The sequence below is a fragment of the Nilaparvata lugens genome, chromosome 8, assembly GCF_014356525.2.
Source record: "Nilaparvata lugens isolate BPH chromosome 8, ASM1435652v1, whole genome shotgun sequence".
Lineage (NCBI taxonomy): Eukaryota > Metazoa > Arthropoda > Insecta > Hemiptera > Delphacidae > Nilaparvata > Nilaparvata lugens.
Genome location: NC_052511.1, coordinates 28249928 through 28271376, shown reverse-complemented (window position 1 = coordinate 28271376; position 21449 = coordinate 28249928). Strand labels below are relative to the sequence as shown.

Below are 21449 nucleotides of genomic sequence, written 5' to 3'. Positions count from 1 at the left end.
CATGGTCCTAACAGCATACTTTATTGCTTGATGACAGGTTTATTGCATTTTATCAAAATTTTAGTCTCGTAATTCATCCATCAAACAAATTTATTCCTAGTAAATTAATATAATTCGCAATGTATGAAACTCGTGATTGAAATTAAAAATTCGCGGTTAAGTAGGAATAGGAAGTGATAAAAAGGTAACAGCTAACAAGAACCGCTATCCGTATCCATCCGCTACAGTAGCGGTTACCAGGTTTAGCTGGTAGCTCGGTCTTATCACTGTTTCCGCTACCAAAGTCTGCTAGTGAAATTCGCGTTTCTTAGGCGACTCGATCGAATCTCGCTACAATTATAGAGAAAAATAGAGAAAAACCAAATAGAATTATAGAGAAAAACCAAATAGACCATTCGTAACCAGCTTGACCAACCCAACGGCTTAGCTATTTTCATGAACTTTTCAGGTTGAGAAAATAGATTATTCAATTATAATTCTATTATTCTCAATAAAATCTATTTAATAATATTTTTGTAATATTTACAGTTGGAATGTCCATCTTTTACGTATTTTTATTGCAACCACATATCCCACCCAATATCAAGTAAATGCAACGATGCTATCTTTTATACTAGAACCTATAACTATGAAGCAATGATTTACTCACTTGAATAAATAAATTAACTCTTATTTCATTTAAAAATAACACCAGACTTGGTATTAGCTAATACCTTAGCTATTTATAAGGAGCGCGCCTGTACAAGGATATGTGGTTGCAATAAAAATACGTAAAAGATGGACATTCCAACTGTAAATATTACAAAAATATTATTAAATAGATTTTATTAAGAATAATAGAATTATAATTGAATAATCTATTTTCTCAACCTGAAAAGTTCATGAAAATAGCTAAGCCGTTGGGTTGGTCAAGCTGGTTGTAAAGTCTGAGCCTCTCCTCTCACAAACAGCTGTTTTGAGATCAATGGGACAATGGTCGCTTTTTGTTTGTTCCTCCTTGACTCCTTGTCAACATGTCAACAACTGTCTAGTCTGCTTGTGTACTTGTGTAAACAGTGAATTTAAATTTGCGTTTGTCAATAATAATAAATTATTAATTCTTTAATAAGTTTAGGTTTACCGTATGTGGAATTTATAATATATTCTTGTTTCAGACATTCAGACTAGTTATAATATTGTAATCTATATTTATTGACATAGAATTGTGATTTTGACTCAGAACTGACTCCTTTGGAATAACCTACTAGATAATTTATTTAACTTCTCTGTAATGTTTCCTGTTCCGATTTCCTCCAACTTTAATATAATTTCAAGTTAAAACGTTTTTAAACACTTATTATCCCAGTTTGTGTTTCTAGTGTTGTGGTTATGCTCAATTACAGCCGTAACGATTGATGTCAGATGATAACAACATGCCTCCCTTCTGTAAAGATTTTAATTCCTTCCAAAAAGATGAAGCTTATCAAAGAAAGCTGTACTTCTTGAATGAACAACTACAAATAATGGTTCGAGAACTACCACTGTAAGTTTGATGAAAACATGATTTGAAAATTGTTATTGTTTTTGTTATTATTGTAACTTTGTCAATTCACTTAATAGGCCAAAATAGTTTTTGCTGATTTTTGCTTGGCTAAAAATATGGATGTTCACAAGATACCGCAAAATGCTTCTTCTAGCCCTATGATAAAAAGTTTTTAATTGTATCATCATTAACTTCAGCATAGACTTAACTTGATCTTATCTATAAAAATATAATAATAATTATGTTGGCATTACGGATTATAGCCAATTTTTATTCCTACTCATGTATACACTTTTATATATTGAATTATGTGATTATATGACTCTCTTGTGATCTCATCAAAGGGAGTTGTAAAGGTACTTTAGTAAGTGTAGCTCAGCTTTTCTGACTGAATTAACAGGTTTGAATCAGAATTATACCTACATTTAAATTTCTTTTATTGTTGAAACATTTATACAATGTGTAATGTATTCAACAAAAGGATATAAAAGGAAAAGTTCCGACGAAAATGTTTGACATCACAGCTCTGTTTAGGGTAGTAAGGAGGTAAACATATGTTTAAAGTACTACTCCCTGTGCTAAGAGGGTGGGAGTGTCCGGAAGTACAATCTTTTTGGTTTCTTTTACCGTATGTATTTCGAAAACTATTTGTCTTACAGGCATGACTATTCTATAATAAAATGTAAGCTCTCACATCCACACATCGCAGGGCTTCCATTCGAATTCTTCAGGGAAAATATTTGTGAGTGACAGGATCATAGACGTGGTGAGTGAGCTAGCTCAAGAGAAAAAAAACATTATCTGACTCAATCCCCCTCAACTATTACACTAACTCAACGAGTGGATCGAGTTCTGTAGGATTGTCGTGCTCTGAATCCCAAAACATTGTTGGTGATGCGGAACAGGCAGACCCGGAATCACAATATGTTGTGCAGTCTGATTTTGCAATGTTTCATTGGAATGTGCAGGGTGTCATGAACAAAACTGATAAGTTGGGTGATTTGATTAGAGAGCATAATGTCAGCATTTTGGGTATTTGTGAACACTGGTTGAAAGCGTGTGAGATAATTGATGTAGGTTTGACTGGTTATAGATTGGCTAGTGCATACAGTAGACCTATGGAACGGAGGGGTGGTACAGCTATTCATGTGAGAGATGATCTAGAATAATGTGAGCTTACTTACTTGAAGGAAATGTCAATAGCCAGTATATGTGAAGTTTCTGGGGTTCTTGTTTCGAAATGGAATGTAATTTGTCTTGAGGTGTATAGAGTACCAGATATGTGTAATTTTGATTATTTCATTGAGACGCTTCACGTTATTTTGAATGCACTATCACATAACAATAAGTTAAATGCATCCATTATTCTCAGAACGGGCCATTATTTAATGGATTTAATGGATATTATTTTAAATGGAGATTTCAATGTTGATTTACTTGTGAATGATATACATAGATATATTTTTGTCAACTTATTAAATAGCTTAAATCTCAATTTAACTGTGTTTGATGTGACTAGGCCAAGCAGGATAAGTATTTCAGAGGAACATAAGTAGGTAGGCTATAGATAATATGGCTTCTTCCATATATAAAGATACAATTAAGTCTGTGTCTGTTATAGAGACCTTAGTATCAGATCATCACTCATTGCTTGGCTTATTCACGTTGTCTGGCAAAAATGATTTGAAGCAGAGTGATAACATTTCTCGAATAATTCGTCCAATTAATAATAGTTGTAATAAAACGTATTTAACTCTTCCACTGAGCAAAGTTAATTGGTTGGATGTATATACAACAGGCAATATTAGTGAGAAATTTGAGTACTTTTTGAACAAATTCTTAAGTATAGTTGATACAGTTTTTCCTCTCAAAACGGTCAAGTCCTCCAAATTGAAGAAAACCCCAAAGTCTAGATGGTACATTGATGATTTATCAGCTCTCAAAGAGGAATGTTTGAATATGTGTAGTCTTCACAATTATGCGGGTCTGGCTTACCATGGTGAATTATATACCGTAAGATATTGAGATTCATAAATATATATATATATGGTATATCATGCTAAGCGTGAGTATTATTGTAACAAAGTATTGCAAAATAAATCACGTGCTATTTGGTCAGTTATGAAAGAGAATTTGAATGTTAACGATAGAACATCGGTACCACAGGTAACTGATCTCACAAGTGATAAATTTAATAAATGTTTCCTTGATATTGTAGAGTCAACAAAACAAAATATTCAACAATAAAGACATGATATGCCATATTATTTGAATAAATTTGTTCATGCTAGACAGAATATCAACTCTGTTTTCTCAGTTGGTCATTTTAGTGTTGAGGAGGTCTATAATACCATTTTCCTCTCAGTAATAGTATGAGTTTGTATGTGTATTGTTTGAATTCTGCTCTTTTAAAACTTGCTGCACCTTATATAGTGGAGGTATTGTCATATTTATTCAATCAATGTGTTAAAGAGAGTTTAATTCCTGAGTACTTGAAATTGTCAAAAGTTAACCCACTGTAGGCTATAAGAGATGTGCTAAATCTGATTGTAGTAACTACTATCGACCAGTGTCAATCATACCAATCATTGCTAAGGTTTTTGAAATATTGCTGAATACTCGATTAGTTGAATATTTTGAGGATGAACAGCTTTTTCAGATGATCAATATGGTTTCAGATCCAAAAGAGGAATCAATACTGCAATTCGTAATTTTATGAAGGCTTGAGTGGATGCTTCAGATAGTAGAGAGAAGGTCATGGGGTGCTGGTATGATATGAGTAGAGCATTCGACACGATATCCCATGTTATATTGTTATATAAGTTGAAATATTATGGCTCTGACAACTTGCTTACAACTTTTTAAAGAATATTTGTCAAGGAGATACCAATCGGTTTATTTTAATGGGTCCTTTTCAGCATATCTGCCTCTTAAATCAGGGGTACCTCAGGGATCCATATTAGGACCCACACTGTTTATAATATAAGTTAATGACTTATCATTAGCGATAGGAGACGATAGAGTGAATACATACATGCATGCTGATGACTTAGCAATTCAGGTAAATAATAAATGTTTAAATTCAGTTGAACGTTTTATAAATGATGCAAATACTATTATAGAAGACTGGACAGCAGCCAACTCACTTAGTCTGAACAGCAACAAAACCCAAACAATGAATTTTTCTTTGGTTAATTATTTGGGAAATGAGGAGATGAAGTTTTTGGGTGTGACGTTGGAGTCAAACATGGAATGGGGCTTACACATTGAAAATATCAGTCGAAAAGTTGCTAGGGGTATATTTATCATCAGGAAATATTTAGACCTTTTGTCAATGTTGATGTATTGCTTTCAATTTACTACGCACACATTCAAAGTCATATGTCATATGGCATAGTAGTTTGGGGACACTCGTCTGAAATGAAAAAGCTCATGATTCTACAAAAAAGAGCTGTAAGAGCTATTTTTAATGTCCACTGTAGAACTCATTGTAAACCTTTGATTAGAGAGCTAAAAATACTGACGGTACCATCTCTTTTTTTCTTGAGTGTCTGTTGTATGTGAAAGGTTACCTGCATGAAATGCAGACAAATAATTACATTCACAATTATGGAACACGCCAGAACACATTGTTGCATAGAAGACAATGTAACTTACAACTAACTTTGAATAGTTTTCATGAATTTGGTAAGAAAATTTATAACCAGTTGCCAACGGAAATCAGAGCATTAAATATGAGCAGTTTTAAAAAAATTATGAAAGATATGTTGTGTGAGCTTTGTGTCTACAGTGTTGAAGAGTTTGTAGAATATTTGACACTTGATAACGGATCTATAGACATATAGAATATTATTGTTGTTGTCCTGTTTTTATTATTGTTGACTTGTTATTACTATTATTATTGCTGCTGTGTTAAAAAACGTTACCATACTTATTAATGTATTGATGAATGAAGAATGTTATAAATTGTAAATGTACCTGACCTTGTTATACAATTTATTTTGTAATGACAATAAACAATTTTAATTTTGATTGTTTTATATATATTTTTGGTTTTATGCGTTGGATATTTTTCGGAAAATACTTCTTATTGTGCTACGATAGATATACTATGCTTCTTTGATACACTGGTAAGTAGGTAGTGTGACATATCATGGCTGGTTGTTGGAGCACTGTAGCTTACTTTATCTCTATTGATCACCTAGGCTGTGGAGTACCTCCATATTGAAGTATACTTTATTGTATCTGAGATTGATATAACGTTCATAGACAACGTTTTAGGTTCAATTATAAAGTATTGTGAACATTTTTATTATTGATAAAGTAATTATATCATTTGAATATATTCAATTGATTCTCAGATATAATGACCAATTATGTTTTGTATAATGTTGTAGGAGATACCAGCAGCGTATTCCAAATGAACTATTGTGCAGTTTGGCGGAATCATTGGCTGACAACACAGTATTCGGAATCGTCGACAGTTTGATGGATATCCAACACGTCACCGAAAAACAATTATTTCAACAGCGATTGCAATTCACTGCAAACCAGTCAAGTCAGTTTTCCCAAATTGCATTATTAGTTTTCACTCTTTAGAATAATTAATAGAATCCAAATAACTTAGTATAGTGAGATTAATTTTAAACAAGGCCTAATGCTTCCTATTGACTGATAACAAACATGTACGATGGTGAATTAAATGGAAACTTTTAAAAGTGTTGTAAAGTTCCGAGAAGTTGTAGGATTGATCCGGTAGTTTGCAGGAATGTTCGTTGAAGCTTACACAATGACTACCAGGTACATCAGTGACCTTGCTACACGCCACTATAGTGAGGTCTACGTTATAATGACAGTATTTGATCAATTTTGGTTTTCCTATCCTTGTCTATCATTCGACAAAGCCGGTGGTACTATCCTTTTCTAGGTCCACAACGGTGCCAATTATGTTTTTGACAGTGTAGAAATATGATTAATTAATGCAGAGAATCGGCATTGCTATTCTTCTATCTTTATCCACTGACATTATAACGTGGACCTCACTATAGCAGTGACTTCAGTTACAATATGGCCGCCCCATTATCAATATGCACCGCGTTAGATCAGCGATCAGTCATTCGTTTCTTGAGCAGGAAGGTGTCAAACCAATGCAAATTCATTGCAGGATTATGGTATGGAGATGGTATCATTGCAGGATATGGAGATATAGTATGGTGATTCATGTTAGTCCAGAAACAAACTTCACTATCAACCAGAAGCAAAAAAATGGATGGTGCTATAGCTCATCGCCAAAATAAAAAAAATCTGAACTCAGCGATCAGCAGGAAAACTCTTGCTGACTCCCTTCTGCGATGTGAACGGAGTAATTTTGGAGCATTAAATCGACAGGAGAATGTCAGTAAACATGAATTCTTATTCAAATCTCTTGAAAAATCAACTCCAAGCCAGAAATCAGGAGTAAACGACGAGGACTTCTCACTTCAGGTGTGTTGTTACAGCATGCCAACGCCAGACCACATACAGCCCGTCTCTCGGTTCAAACTATCTAGAATATAAAATTTGAATGCCTCATTCACCCACCTTATTCTCCAGACCTCGCCCCCAATGACTTTCATGTGTTCGGAAAGCTTAAAGATGAAATGGAAGGCAAGCATTTCCAAAGTGATGAAGAAGTGAAAACCGCGGTGCACGAGTGGCTACAGGCACAACCAAAAGAATTCCTAAAACGTGGTATCCATGCGCTTCCAAAGCGGTCGAACACTTCAAGGAGACTATTTCAAAAAATGATAAATTTAAGTATCACTTATTTGTTAAAGTAAATAATATATAACACTTTTAAGGTTTTCATTTGATGCACCCTCGTATACTGAAGTGATCACATTTGAGGCATGCGGTCATAGCTTGGAGTTTCATAAAAATTCCGGAGAAAAACAGTCTTGATTAGGGTTTTTTATTTATTAATTTTTTTGTCAAGTTTAAATACGGTTTTACGTTTTCTGTTAAGATAAGTATCTGATTTACATTATTAAAGAAACTTCAGAATTCCCAAAAATCAAAATATACAAAAGACTTTCCAAACACCCAGTTGGGTGTTTTCCACTTTATTGGGTGCTGTTATGATTCATCATTCCACCACACAGGCACAATCCTTAGACCTATAATTATTGGGAAATTATAATAAAATTTGTATAGTTTTTTCTCACAATGTCATTATACAGTAACTACATATCATTGCTTCACAATCATCTCATTATCGTAGCTGAAGTGCTTCAAATGCTATTGATCTTTGAGATTCTGACTTTCCCAATCAATGTTAGTGAGACTGGAGTCAATACCATTATACCATGCTTGTTGAAAGGTGCTGCACTAAAACTTGAAACCATATTGATACTTGCTCGAAAAATATATATAATGATAAATGAAAAACCTGTTCCCCTCCTAAATTTTTGTGTATATAGTCCTAATAACTTTAATTTTACTTTTCACAATACATGGCTATAAGTTCTAGCCCAATCATGAACTAATCATTTTGAATTCACTGCATTGGGAAAGAGACTAATTTTGCTATAATTGATATCTATCGTAAATTGAAGAGTATGTCTTGTATCAACTTGGAGTCATAATCAATTCCCTGTTGAAGATCTATGTGGCACAATATGTCCAACCCACGTCACACCAAACGTTTCCATATAATAATTAGTATATTATAATTTTATCTATAATATAAGAAATAATTGGCTTATATACGTATTAATTTCTATTGGATGGCATAGGAAATTTACGAAGACGCATAATCACGTCTGAACTACTAGACTGATCAACTTGAAATTTCGCATATAGATTCCTTGTTTAACGAGAATGGTTATTGCCCTATTTCAAATTCTTCAAGTCAAGTTATTAATCAGACCCTTGCGGGGCACGGGTTACCTGCTAGTCTGTAATAAAGTTCTGATCCACTTGAAAAATAATAACAATATTAATTCATTTCATCAAGTGTTGACTATGAATAAATTGAAATTGTAGAAAACATTACATTACAATTTTTAAACTTTATCGGATTTTATTCGCTCTCTCTTCTATTAAAGGTGCAATGCAAACATTAATGAATCAAAATTTTACGGACTCTGAAAAAGAAGCACAACGAGCGGCGTTGGAAAAGAAACATAGGGAAGAATTGAAAGAATATGATAAGAAAGTAATTCTCGAACTGGATAGAAAGGTAAGATATAAATTATTATGATCTACTTTTCTTAATTCAATCTACAAGATGAAATGTTCAATTAATATATTTTTCAAATACAATCGTAGAACTAAAAAAGGTACAGCAGGATAGAGCCCAAAACCTTTATTCCTATGTTTCTTCATCAAAAGTTTATATTTGAAGAAAATATCCAGAATTGATTATTCTATGCAAGCACTATTAATAATTTCCGATAGTAATGTATTTCAAATGTATTTCTTGTAGCCCAAGTACAATAACAAATTTATGGAGATATTTTTATATTCGAGATAAGACACGAATTTATAATACAAGTATCATAATTTTTAACAGACTTTATTTGTGATGATATTTCTCATATTCGTGCCAGTGGCGGATTCAGAGACCTGGTTTGCGGGGGTGGATTTTTTTCTTGATGAGTTTGATGTTTGTTGTTTTGCTGATTTTGAGTTCAACTCTAGCTTTTGCGTGGATAGGACAGTAATAAAACTACAGTAATGAGTGGCCAGTTTCAGGTGGTTTCCGAACCAAGAGAAGCTATTTTTCAGTACATTATTTTATTTTCATTCACTTCATAATTTCTTCTATTATACATTGGTATAGGCACCAGTAAATCTGTATTATGGTAAAGCAATTCCCCAAGAAATACGATTGATATGTTGAAGGTACAGCTTACATCAGGAGTTGAACCCGCTAAACATTCAGTAATTAAATTGTATGATTACAATTTCATCCATCCAAATAATATCCATTAATTTCGTATTGTCGCTTCTCAAAGTAGGAATGAGTTCTCAGCAGTTAGCACTAGCTATACTTGGTAGGATAGTTAAATCGTCGATCAGTGACAGGAAAAACGAACTTGTAAAATAAAATTAACTGTAACTGTTACAATCATTGTTAGGTATAATATCCCTGCCAGATGTTTTTCGAGATTTTGAACTGTAATTGTTTTACTAATTCTCCATCCATGTTCATCACACAATAACAAATAGAGGAGCCCTATTCATTCAAAATTTCATTATTATAGTATGAATAATAACAAAAAATATTGGCGTTGTCTGACCGTGAATAATTTTTTAATTCAACCACAGAATCCAAGCCTATTTGATTCAATAAATTCAACGTTTTCAATATTATGACAACGATGCTTAGGCAGTGTTGCGAAACAGCTTCAAGTATGGTTCATAAGCATGCGTTCATTTCAAATATTGAAATCAAAAAGCATGTACAATTCCAGCCATTAGAATACAATTTATTTGTCTATAAGTCTATACAATGTAGCCGCTTTTGCTGGTCCCTCTGAGACTAAACTACGTTTCTCAGAATTTATGCCATTTTGTTAAATACTTTAAATTTCACTGTATAAGTAATCAAATTTCTGGCATTTACCATCCACTTATCTTTCAAAACAATGTAGTACGGCTTCTAGCATGTAGAAAATTCCATATTATCTGGTTAAATTGATTCAACATTGAATAATAAATTATTTGTTAATTGAAAGAAAACTGATGAGTTAAATTATATTTAGAAATGTCGGAATAGTAATATAGAAAGATGACAATCTCTCTACTTATTTTGGTTTGAATAACCATCTTTTTGGTAGGGCTACCTCCCATTATTTTGAGAGAAGTTATTCAAAAAAAATTCTGTAGTTATTCAACTTTTAAACATGAAAGTATTTTGTATAATTAATTGTATTCGATTTTCGTCTAAAGAGAGTTTTTATTTCCATTATATGTACAAGTATTGAATATTTCCATACCGCATTCAACAGTGAACAAAAATTTCACCGTATCAAGCAGACACGGTACATTTACTTGTATACTTATGTAGTACATTTTTAGGAGTTGGTATGTACAGCACCGCGGAAATATTGCAAAATGAAAATCTGATATGTGTAGGGGGGCCTGAGGCTCTGCAAATAACATAAGGGGGCGTGGTACAAAAAAAGCTTGGGAACCCCTGCTGTAAAGGGACACGCAAAACTGATTATGAAGAATACCCAAAAATAGGAAAAAATCTGTATTTCTAGCGTTTTTCCATTGTTTCTCAGCTTTTCCAAGTCTGAAACTCCCCATTGATTCTATTCAAAGGAAGGAAGCACACTCAAATGACATATGGTCTCATTTCTGGCTGATTTATAGCCGCATGTCCTAGCTAGACGGATGAGGCGAGCAAAGCGAGCCAGACGGCCAGCGTAGGCTTTCATAATAACTTTTAGGCTTATTCATCTACGATATCGAGTTCTATCATGTGTTCTCATAATTTCGCTCTAGTGATGGTGAAAAACACGTGTTTTGGGCCTTAGGAGAAGACGACCGCCCACCTTGGATCCGCCACTAGAAGTATTGCGACATGAGACCAGATTACTGGCTGCAGCTGCAAAATGCATCCTCACTGATTACTTTCAATAGATTTGCCAACAATAATAATAATAATATTTATTCATGCGAGTACATTTTAAATTAAATGTTTCGCATTTGTCAGTTAGAATAAAATCATACAATTTGTCAGGTCATCAAAATGTCCGTGAATATTTGAAGTCCAAAAAGTAAAGATGACATCATCTTAACTATTATAATATTTCACTAGATTCATTTCTCACACTGTATATGAGAAAAACTCCAGTAAACTGTAGAAACATTTCTCTTGTAGCCAATTCCTCAGTAGTCTCTTGAATGTTCTTCTATTTGAAGTATCAAGAATTTCCACTGGTAGTGCGTTCAAGATCCTTCGACTGATATGCTCTGGCTTAGCTTCAAAAAATCACAACAGTATGTGTGATGGATCTATATTCCCAAGATCCAAGACATTCTGATGAGTTTAGTTCATCTATGATAGGTGACTCTGGCTTTACACTGAACATTTTAGAACTGCGCAAAGTAGATTAGTACACAATTTTTTTCCTTTTCAAATGATCAACCTGGTGTCTTCTCATGGTGCATCATGTATAAGATGAACTTCAATAGATGTGATGTAATAAATACAGTATAATATTATTCCATTGTGTGTATTTTATAATAATTTTACTAGCTTGTTCATGATATTATTTAATTTGCAGTATTTTAGTTTTACATAGTAAAATTAAATAATAATACCTCATGGATTTAAATTTCATGAATTACCTTTAAAGTTACTCAAATCTCAGAATGAACAAGTATTTTAATACGCTCAAAAAACTATCAATCAGCTCTATCGAAATGATCTATAATTATGTTGTAACTAAACAATTTTAAATAGGGTACTTGGATATCTATTTTTATTTAAATACCATTATATGATAGAATAGTAGATAGTAAATAGTTTACTTTCAATATAACGGGTTTGATATATATATATATATATATAACAGCTTGAGATAACAGTGAAAGTTGTGACATAAACGCCCTATACCATGGGATATCTACTTACGCTATATTTACTCTATGGTAGAACTAACTGAAAATAATTAATTGATACATAAAGAAGACAATGCATAGTCAGCTATATGCTATAACAATGGGGTTGTATACTACTACTATAGATATTTAACTGATGACAGTTAAAATATAATGTTCTTTCACTAAACAGAGTTATATGAAAAATGAAGATGCAGGAAATATTTCTCTTCCACTCTAAAGGGTGGTGTCCTTCAATATAACTGAGTTTTCCCACCACTCTGAACTGTGTTTGTATTTGTGGAAGGGTGAAATTAATTTCTCCTTGGTCAGCTTTCTTTCTGTTAGTATCAACTCCACAATGTAACTATTCTCTTCAAGTTTTCCCTTTTAGCCTTTGTGTAAAATATTTGTAAAGTGAAGTGATTTATTTCGACATGTGGAGATTTGTATACACATAATTATATATATATATAATTTTTATTTAAATACCATTATATGATAGAATAGTAGATAGTAAATAGTTTACTTTCAATATAACGGGTTTGATATATATATACTATTCTATCATATAATGGTATTTAAATAAAAATTATATATATATATAATTATGTGTATACAAATCTCCACATGTCGAAATAAATCACTTTACAAATATTTTACACAAAGGCTAAAAGGGAAAACTTGAAGAGAATAGTTACATTGTGGAGTTGATACTAACAGAAAGAAAGCTGACCAAGGAGAAATTAATTTCACCCTTCCACAAATACAAACACAGTTCAGAGTGGTGGGAAAACTCAGTTATATTGAAGGACACCACCCTTTAGAGTGAAAGAGAAATATTTCCTGCATCTTCATTTTTCATATAACTCTGTTTAGTGAAAGAACATTATATTTTAACTGTCATCAGTTAAATATCTATAGTAGTAGTATACAACCCCATTGTTATAGCATATAGCTGACTATGCATTGTCTTCTTTATGTATCAATTAATTATTTTCAGTTAGTTCTACCATAGAGTAAATATAGCGTAAGTAGATATCCCATGGTATAGGGCGTTTATGTCACAACTTTCACTGTTATCTCAAGCCGATTATTGTCGATTTTTACTGTTTTGACCGGGTAAGAGTGTATGAACGGCACAATATGAAAGATCACCAGCGTCATAAAGCTTCACGGGAAAGAACTACGTAGACTATAAGCTTGAGATAACAGTAAAAGTTGCGACATAAACGCCCTATACCATGGGATATCTACTTATGCTATTGTTTCTCTATGGTTCTACTCAATCACTTGACGAGAGCACTCGGCTCTCGAAATTCTTCAATTCGGTATTCTTTGTAGTTGTAGTGTTAATAAAGTTTCAATCTTTTAAAAACTCATTCGTGTTGTCCAATCACTTAACTGGCGCCCGAACTTACGTCGCGGAAAGTTTAATCGTTGTATCTATCCACGTTCATTAAACTCGGATACAAGACTTTTTATCTTGTGCAACGAAAAAACTTTGAGTTTCACCTCTTCATCCGTGAACCAACCCATATATTTTTCTCCAATGAGAAACTCATAGTGAAAGTGACTCGACTTAATCTACACCCCACTCAACTACAAAATTATTCTCCAACGAGAAAACGAAGTCAAGTGTTATCAGAGTAAACTCAAACTTTCGAAAATTTCTTCAACAAGAACAACCAGTGTTAATAAGTGCAAATCAACTCAAACTACAAAAACGAAATCAACTTCAAGTACTTCTAAATGGAAAACCACCATCAAGCTGTTATCACCACCACGCTGTAACCGTATCCAGCCTTGCAGTTAGTTCAACCCCACGCTGGCCACCGCAGGAGACGAGAGGACTCTACAGAGGGACCGAGATCTCGCCACCTACAGGAGGATTCCTGCTGTCCTTATATCATCTGAAGGAGAAGACGACGCCGACGCCGCTGACGACAACCGGAACATCACCCACCAACCTCAATCGACTGTGAGTAATTTCGTTATATCTCTTCCTCAACCAAACCCTACAATGCCTAATATCTCGAAACAAATTCCTCATGATATTCTTAAATTCATACCCCATTATTATGGTATGAGCTTGCTATAACTTGCTATAAGCTACCACATTTTATTAGTATTTGTAATGAATTAATTATTAGTGTCCTATTGCAGTGAAAGAAAACATAGTCGAAAAATCAGAAAATCACTGGCTCCTTTTCAGGGCAGCCGTAAGCCGTCTTTCAGGACCCGCAGAATCAGTTGTTTTCAATAACAATTGTACAACTGTAACAGAGCTGATAGCCACTCTAAAAACAAACTTCGCTGACAACAGGTTCGTTCCAGACCTAATTGCGGAAATTACTTTCATGAAATCCTATTCCAATTAACACCCGATCGAATTCATTAATCGCCTGGATGAAAAACGCACAACTGTGTTGGCTAAATATAAACTAGATGGTATCCAAGGTGAACTCTTGACTAATCTAATGCAGCAATTGAACGCAACTCTCACTCGTACATTGATTCACGGAGTACACCCAACTTTGGGCTCTCATTTGCTAATCCTCCAAATTCACTATCTTGACGATGCCAGACATAAGATTATTAATGACTGTAATATTGTTCTAAGGAGCTTGAACTTCAAATCAACTATCAGTACTATCAATAAAATTGATTCAAGAGCTTTTAATCAAACGCCAATGCGATCAAGCACATTCACTCATGCTTATTAAACAAGCAACAGAGCTTTTTCTAACAACTTCTCGCAACCTCGAGTACCGAATTTCTCCCAACAGAATAATGGATCACAGCGAACATTCCCCCAGAACAGAAACTTCCAACAAAATTTCCCTCAAAATCAATTTGCTTAATTCCCTCAGCAACCGAGGCCTGTGCAAAATAATCCTCAATTCAACTACATAATAGTAAGTGGGATTCACAAAACACTGTCAGCATGCGCACAGTTCAAACAAATCCTTCTAATCGTTTCAAACTAAACTCCAAATCTTCCTTTGAAGTGCATCATTTGCAAGATGACTTGACAGATAACTCATCTCACCTTTTCGGAAACGGAATCCAAAACATGCACGATGACTTGACAGACAACTCATCTCATCCTTTCTGGAACGAAATCCAAAGCATGCAAAACCAGATAACTTCACTTACTGAAGCATTCAACAACATGTAGGCTCATTTCTTAGGGGTAGGTTCAACATACTCAGCGGAAACACCCCCAAAAAATTTGAATTGAATATCATAAATAAGTCGCTCCCATATTTTTTCGACCACGCTAACCGTAAATGGATGGTTGACACTGGGTCGTCAAAGAACTATGTGAACCCCTCTATCATACCACCCAATGTGACCAGATATAAAGAAAAGTTCGTAGTGAAAACACCAGCCGGTGAAAGTGGTGGAAATGAATACATTTTTATGAACTCAAATACTGTGTTTCCAGGAAGTTCACAAATCAAAATGTACGTGTATGACTTTTCAACAAGATACGATATCTTATTAGGTCACGAAACTTTGAAAGAACTCAAAGCCAATGTAAATTATACAAACAACACGTTAGATTATCGTACTATTTCGAAACCGTTGTTATCAGTGATTAACTCTAACAAACAAATTTAATTGAAACCAGGATTTAATGTTGTTACTGTACCAGTTAGGTTGATTCCTAATGTCAAGACAGGACTACTTAAATCTATTTTTCATGAAAGTTATTACGTTGAAGAAAGTATTGTTAGTATAGAAGAAAATAGATGTAAGTGCGTAGTGTATTCCAATGAGCTTATGACCATAAGCCCCGAGCCAATGGACATAGAAGAATTAGAAACTATTTTTGACAATGATGAAATTGATCTCAGATGTATCAAACAAAACTGATAATTATAAGAGAAATTCCTAAACTTCTTCGGACGGACCATATGAATGTCGAAGAGCGGAAACATATATTATAAATCTAATACGGAATTTTCCTGAAATCATCAAACGTGAACATGATGAATTGACAAGTAGTACTAATCTGTTGAAATTCAAAATCAACACTACTGACGAAATCCCTGTATATTCTAAAAATTATAGATACCCTCAAGTGTTTAGGAAGGACGTTGAATTAGAAATTGACAAACTTCTTCAGAATAAAATAATTCAACATTCCAACTCCCCATATAACAGTCCATTTTGGGTAGCGCCCAAAAAACCAGACGCCTCCGGTAAACGTAAAATACGTGTCATTTAAGATTACAGGAAGATTAATGACAAAACGATTAAAGACAAATACCCCCTCCCAAATATTGAGGACTTATTTGGAAAAATTGGTAGGGCTACCTATTTTTCAGCGATAGATCTCGCTTCTGGATTCCATCAAATTCAAATGGAAAAGGAATCAATTCCAAAAACTGTCTTTTCAACTGAGAACGGACATTATGCATTCTTGAGAATGCCGTTTGGATTAAAGAACGCCCCAGCTACTTTCCAACGTGCAATGAACATTTTGTTTCCCAGAATGCCCAATGTGTCAGTCTATATGGACGACATAATATTGTGTTTTTCCGATAATCTTGAGGAACACTTGAAACATCTAAAATCAGTTTTCAAACAACTTAGAGATCATAATCTGAAAATCAAGCTGGACAAAAGAGTTTTTAAACGAGAATTACTGTACTTAGGACATATCATATCTGAACGCGGAATTCAACCCAATCCTTCAAAACTAGAAGCTATTAAGAACTTTCAAATCCTAAAAACTGAAAAAGAAATGAAGCAATTCCTAGGATTTACAGGCTATTATCGAAAAATGATAAAAGATCACGCTAAGATTGAAAACCTCTCACACACGCCTTGAAAAAAGATGTTAAAATCAATCCAAACAATCCAGAATTTCAAAAGTCATTTGAAACATTAAAACTTCCATTACAAAACGATCCAATTTTACAGCTTTCTGACTTCTCAAAAACATTTATTCTGACTTATGGTGCTAGCAATTATGCTATAGGTTCAGTGTTATCACAAAAATTCAATGGTAAAACCTTATCCATTGCATATGCTTCTCATGCACTTAATCGTCATGAAGAAAATCTTTCTACGATTGAGAAAGAATTATTAGCTATAGTCTGGTCATGCAAGCATTTTCGACCATACCTCTATGGTAGAAAATTCATAATCGAAACCGATCACAAACCTCTTCAATGGCTCCACAGCATTAAAGAACCGAATTCAAAATTAATTCGTATGAAACTCTTTCTAGAAGAATTTGATTTTTCAATCCAGTATGTGGAAGGAAAATTAAAGCAAGTAGCCGACGCTCTTTCAAGAATAACCTAGGCCCCCACTCGACGTTAACATGATGCAAAATGATGAACACGAACCTTTCCAAGGTGTTTCGAAAGTGGTTCCAATCATGACTTTCAGCATCTCGAGAATAACAACGATGACCCCCACCAATTTGACATGGACGATCTGCTTACATTTAACACTAACACAGACATTCCCTCACTAGACACCGTCACACTTGACGATTTTCTTCAACATGTAGGCAAATCTGCTGAACAAACTAACAATTCCGATCGAGACAATATTGTAAATAATGATAATGATGCTAATGACCTAGAAGTTGATAATCGTAGTCTAGTTACAATACATTCATAGGAGAGCTCGAACTATCAAGTAGTTATTGCGGAAGATGACAAAATAATCAATGTTGAACAAAATCAAATCATTTTAGAACGTGGCAAAAAAGAACCTGTTATCAGAAAAGTTTTTACAAAAAACTGATTGACTATATTTTCAAAGTTCATCCACTCCTGAAGAAATAAATAATGTGTGTGTATACAATACTTGAAGCCCAACACACTTTATGGGATACTTTGCTCCAGGACAGGTGTATTGGAAAAAGAAAATGAAATGATTTTCGGAAATTTTAAGAATGTTATCATTGCTAATTTTAATTCTGTGAAACTTGGGAGATATAAGAAACAGAATTTGGATATAACTGATTCAGAGGAACAAAAAGAAGTTGTAACCAATTATCATGTAAGAAAAACGTATCACCGTGGAATTAATGAAAGCTATAACCACATTCGAAGAGAATACTATTGGCCTACCATGTTTAAAGACATTACAGAATACATAGATAAATGTTCAGTATGTGCTAAAGTGAAATATGATAGAAGACCAGTTCAAGTTGAACACAAAATTAACCCAACTCCTGACAAACCTTTCGAAAAATTACAGATTGACACGTTTCAATACAGTAGAATAAAATTCCTCACGATAATAGATTGCTTTTCGAAAAAAAAACTCATGGCATATCCACTAACAAGTTTGAACCAACTTGAAATACAGTCTTGTTTGAATGATTACTTTTCTCTATTTCCATGCCCTAAGACAATCCAAATGGATAATGGTCGTGAATTCGACAATGCTGGACTTCGAGATTTTTTACGTTTATATAAGGTAGAACCTTATTATATAACACCGGGACATCCAGATTCCCAGGGTTTATTAGAATTTAGAACGAGCACACTCGACACTCATTGAACTCCTTAACGCTATACAAATGGAAAATAAAGACAACAAACCCGAAGATAATATGAAACTTGCAATTATCGCATTCAATAACACAATAAATTCAACTTTGAAACTAACTCCTATGGAAATGACTTTTGGTGTATCGAAAAATCCATATATGTTGATGAAATAACGGAAGCCTTTATAGCTGAAGAAAGAACAAACGCCTATCTAGAAAAACTGAAAACTATTCACAAACTAGTAAAAGATAAAGTAGGACAAGAAAAACAAAATAGAACTGATCGCTTGATTCAAACTAGAGAAAAAGATTTTGAAATGCCTAACGAACCCTTCATAAAGACTACGTTTAATAAAAAGGACAAACCCAATTTTTTCAAAGTGAACTACAATAAGGAAACTCAATTAGCCACAAATCCAAGAGCGATTCAGAAACGACCCTTTAAACTTCACCCGAATCGAGTGAAGCGAGCTCGAAAGAAAAAGAAATCAACTAATTTATCTGTTTGAGGTAACAATGTTACTTCTTCTGATGCTGTTCCTAACGTGTAGCCGTCTAGTTGTCACCCCGACTACTTGACACCTGGTCATTTTGGCCATAGGCGACTACTTGTACCCTCGTAAAAATATACCATTGCCGTCAAGTTGTCCCCCGACTACTTGACACCTACCGGACCAAAGGTGCCAACTAGTCATGACCGTAAACGACTACTTGACACCTCGCACCCTCGCGACAGGGTGTCCCCTCGACTAGTTGACACCTCCTTAGAAAGGAGACAAGTAGACGGGGATGGTTCACGTCTACATGAAACCTTGCATGCTGGCGTCAAGTTGTCACCCCGACTACTTGTCACCTACAGAGCACCAGTTGGCACGACTTACACCCCCGCGGCGTAGAGAGGAGGGATCAAGCAATTTTTATTACTGGTTATGATGTAGAATTGAATTCCAAGCACTTTTGGTTCAGTAACATTTTCCAGTCAAACGCACGGTTCGGGAGATATTCGCCATCTTTGCTATTCTCCGTATTTAATTCTGCAGTGATTCAGGTAACTGTATGTTAGGACTGGTCACTTGTGTGCATTTCCTCTTCTGTAATAAGGTAATCTCAGTTTTTAGGGATGTATTTTCCTTATTAATTTTCATACTATAGAGTGGCCCTGTATTTTAAATTCGCTTAGCAGTTTCTGACTTGCTGTAATTCCAAGTAGGAAAAGCCCAATCCTTTTCCTAGAGAACTCAGGTGCAGCTTGAGCTCGTCCTCGTCGAAGTTTCTAGACTGCGACATCCTTTCTCTTTCTCTCTCTTAACTTTTCCTATTCTATAACCTTCTAGCTCTCAGGTACAGCTTGAGGACTTCCTCGCCGAAGTTTCTAGACTGCGGCAACCTTTCTCTTTCTCTCTCTTAACTTTCCCTATTCTATAATCCTTCTAGCTCTCAGGTACAGCTTGAGAACGTCCTCGCCGAAGTCCCCAGACTGCGGCATCCTTCCTCTTACTTTCTCTTCACTTTCCCTATTCTATAATCCTTCTAGCTCTCAGGTACAGCTTGAGAACGTCCTCGCCGAAGTCCCCAGACTGCGGCATCCTTCCTCTTACTTTCTCTTCACTTTCCCTATTCTATAATCCTTCTAGCTCTCAGGTACAGCTTGAGAACGTCCTCGCCGAAGTCCCCAGACTGCGGCATCCTTCCTCTTACTTTCTCTTCACTTTCCCTATTCTATAATCCTTCTAGCTCTCAGGTGCAGCTTGAGAACGTCCTTGTTGAAGTCACAGACTGCGACGCTTCCCACTCTCAGGTGCAGCTTGAGAACGTCCTTGTCGAAGTTACAGACTGCGACGCTTCCTGCTCTCAGGTGCAGCTTGAGAACGTCCTTGTCGAAGTCACAGACTGCGACGCTTCCCACTCTCAGGTACAACTTGAGAACGTCCTTGTCGAAGTACAGACTGCGACGCTTCCCACTCTCAGGTGCAGCTTGAGAACGTCCTTGTCGAAGTTACAGACTGCGACGCTTCCTGCTCTCAGGTGCAGCTTGAGAACGTCCTTGTTGAAGTCACAGACTGCAACGCTTCCTGCTCTCAGGTGCAACTTGAGAACGTCCTTGTCGAAGTTACAGACTGCGACGCTTCCCACTCTCAGGTGCAGCTTGAGAACGTCCTTGTCGAAGTTACAGACTGCGACGCTTCCTGCTCTCAGGTGCAGCTTGAGAACGTCCTTGTCGAAGTCACAGACTGCGACGCTTCCTGTTCTCAGGTACAGCTTGAGAACGTCCTTGTTGAAGTCACAGACTGCAACGTTTCCTGTTCTCAGGTACAGCTTGAGAACGTCCTTGTCGAAGTCACAGACTGCGACGCTTCCCGCTCTCAGGTACAGCCTGAGGACGCCCTTGCCGAAGTTCCCAGACTGCGGCATCCTCTCTCTTCCTTCCTCTAAATTTTTCCTGCCCTGTATATTGCGAGATCTCAGTTCCAGACTAGAGATCGTTCCCGTCGCGGTCCTCAGACCAGCGAGAAGCTTAGGAGAATCCTTGTAAACCCTTCCCTATCCTCTCATAATAGTCGACATACTGACTATTAATTTAAAAGCGTTTCGGACGATTGAGAGTGATTCCCATACCCTTAAGGGCAGTTACAGATTGGCCCTTAATAACCGGCGCGCTGTCATCAGATCAGCGCGGAAATCCTGTTTAGCAGTTCAGAATTGCTGAAAATCCTTTCGCAGCTGCAGGCTCGCGATTCAGAAATCCGACACCCGAAACCTCATCCATTGAGCTTTAGTTATCATAAAATTGTAATTGATATACTG

General features: G+C 35.3%; 1 protein-coding gene across 1 annotated transcript in view; it reads left to right on the top strand.

Annotated features, from left to right (window-relative positions):
• The first annotated feature begins 942 nt into the window (after window positions 1-942).
• Window positions 943-21449, top strand: part of LOC111056276 (protein DGCR6) — a 36698-nt gene continuing 16191 nt past the window's right edge. Inside the window, exons 1-3 of the mRNA XM_022343620.2 lie at window positions 943-1522; window positions 5920-6080; window positions 8608-8741. Of these exons, the coding sequence (XP_022199312.1) occupies window positions 1395-1522; window positions 5920-6080; window positions 8608-8741 (423 nt within the window). The 5' untranslated portion in view covers window positions 943-1394. The remainder of the gene's footprint in view (window positions 1523-5919; window positions 6081-8607; window positions 8742-21449) is intronic.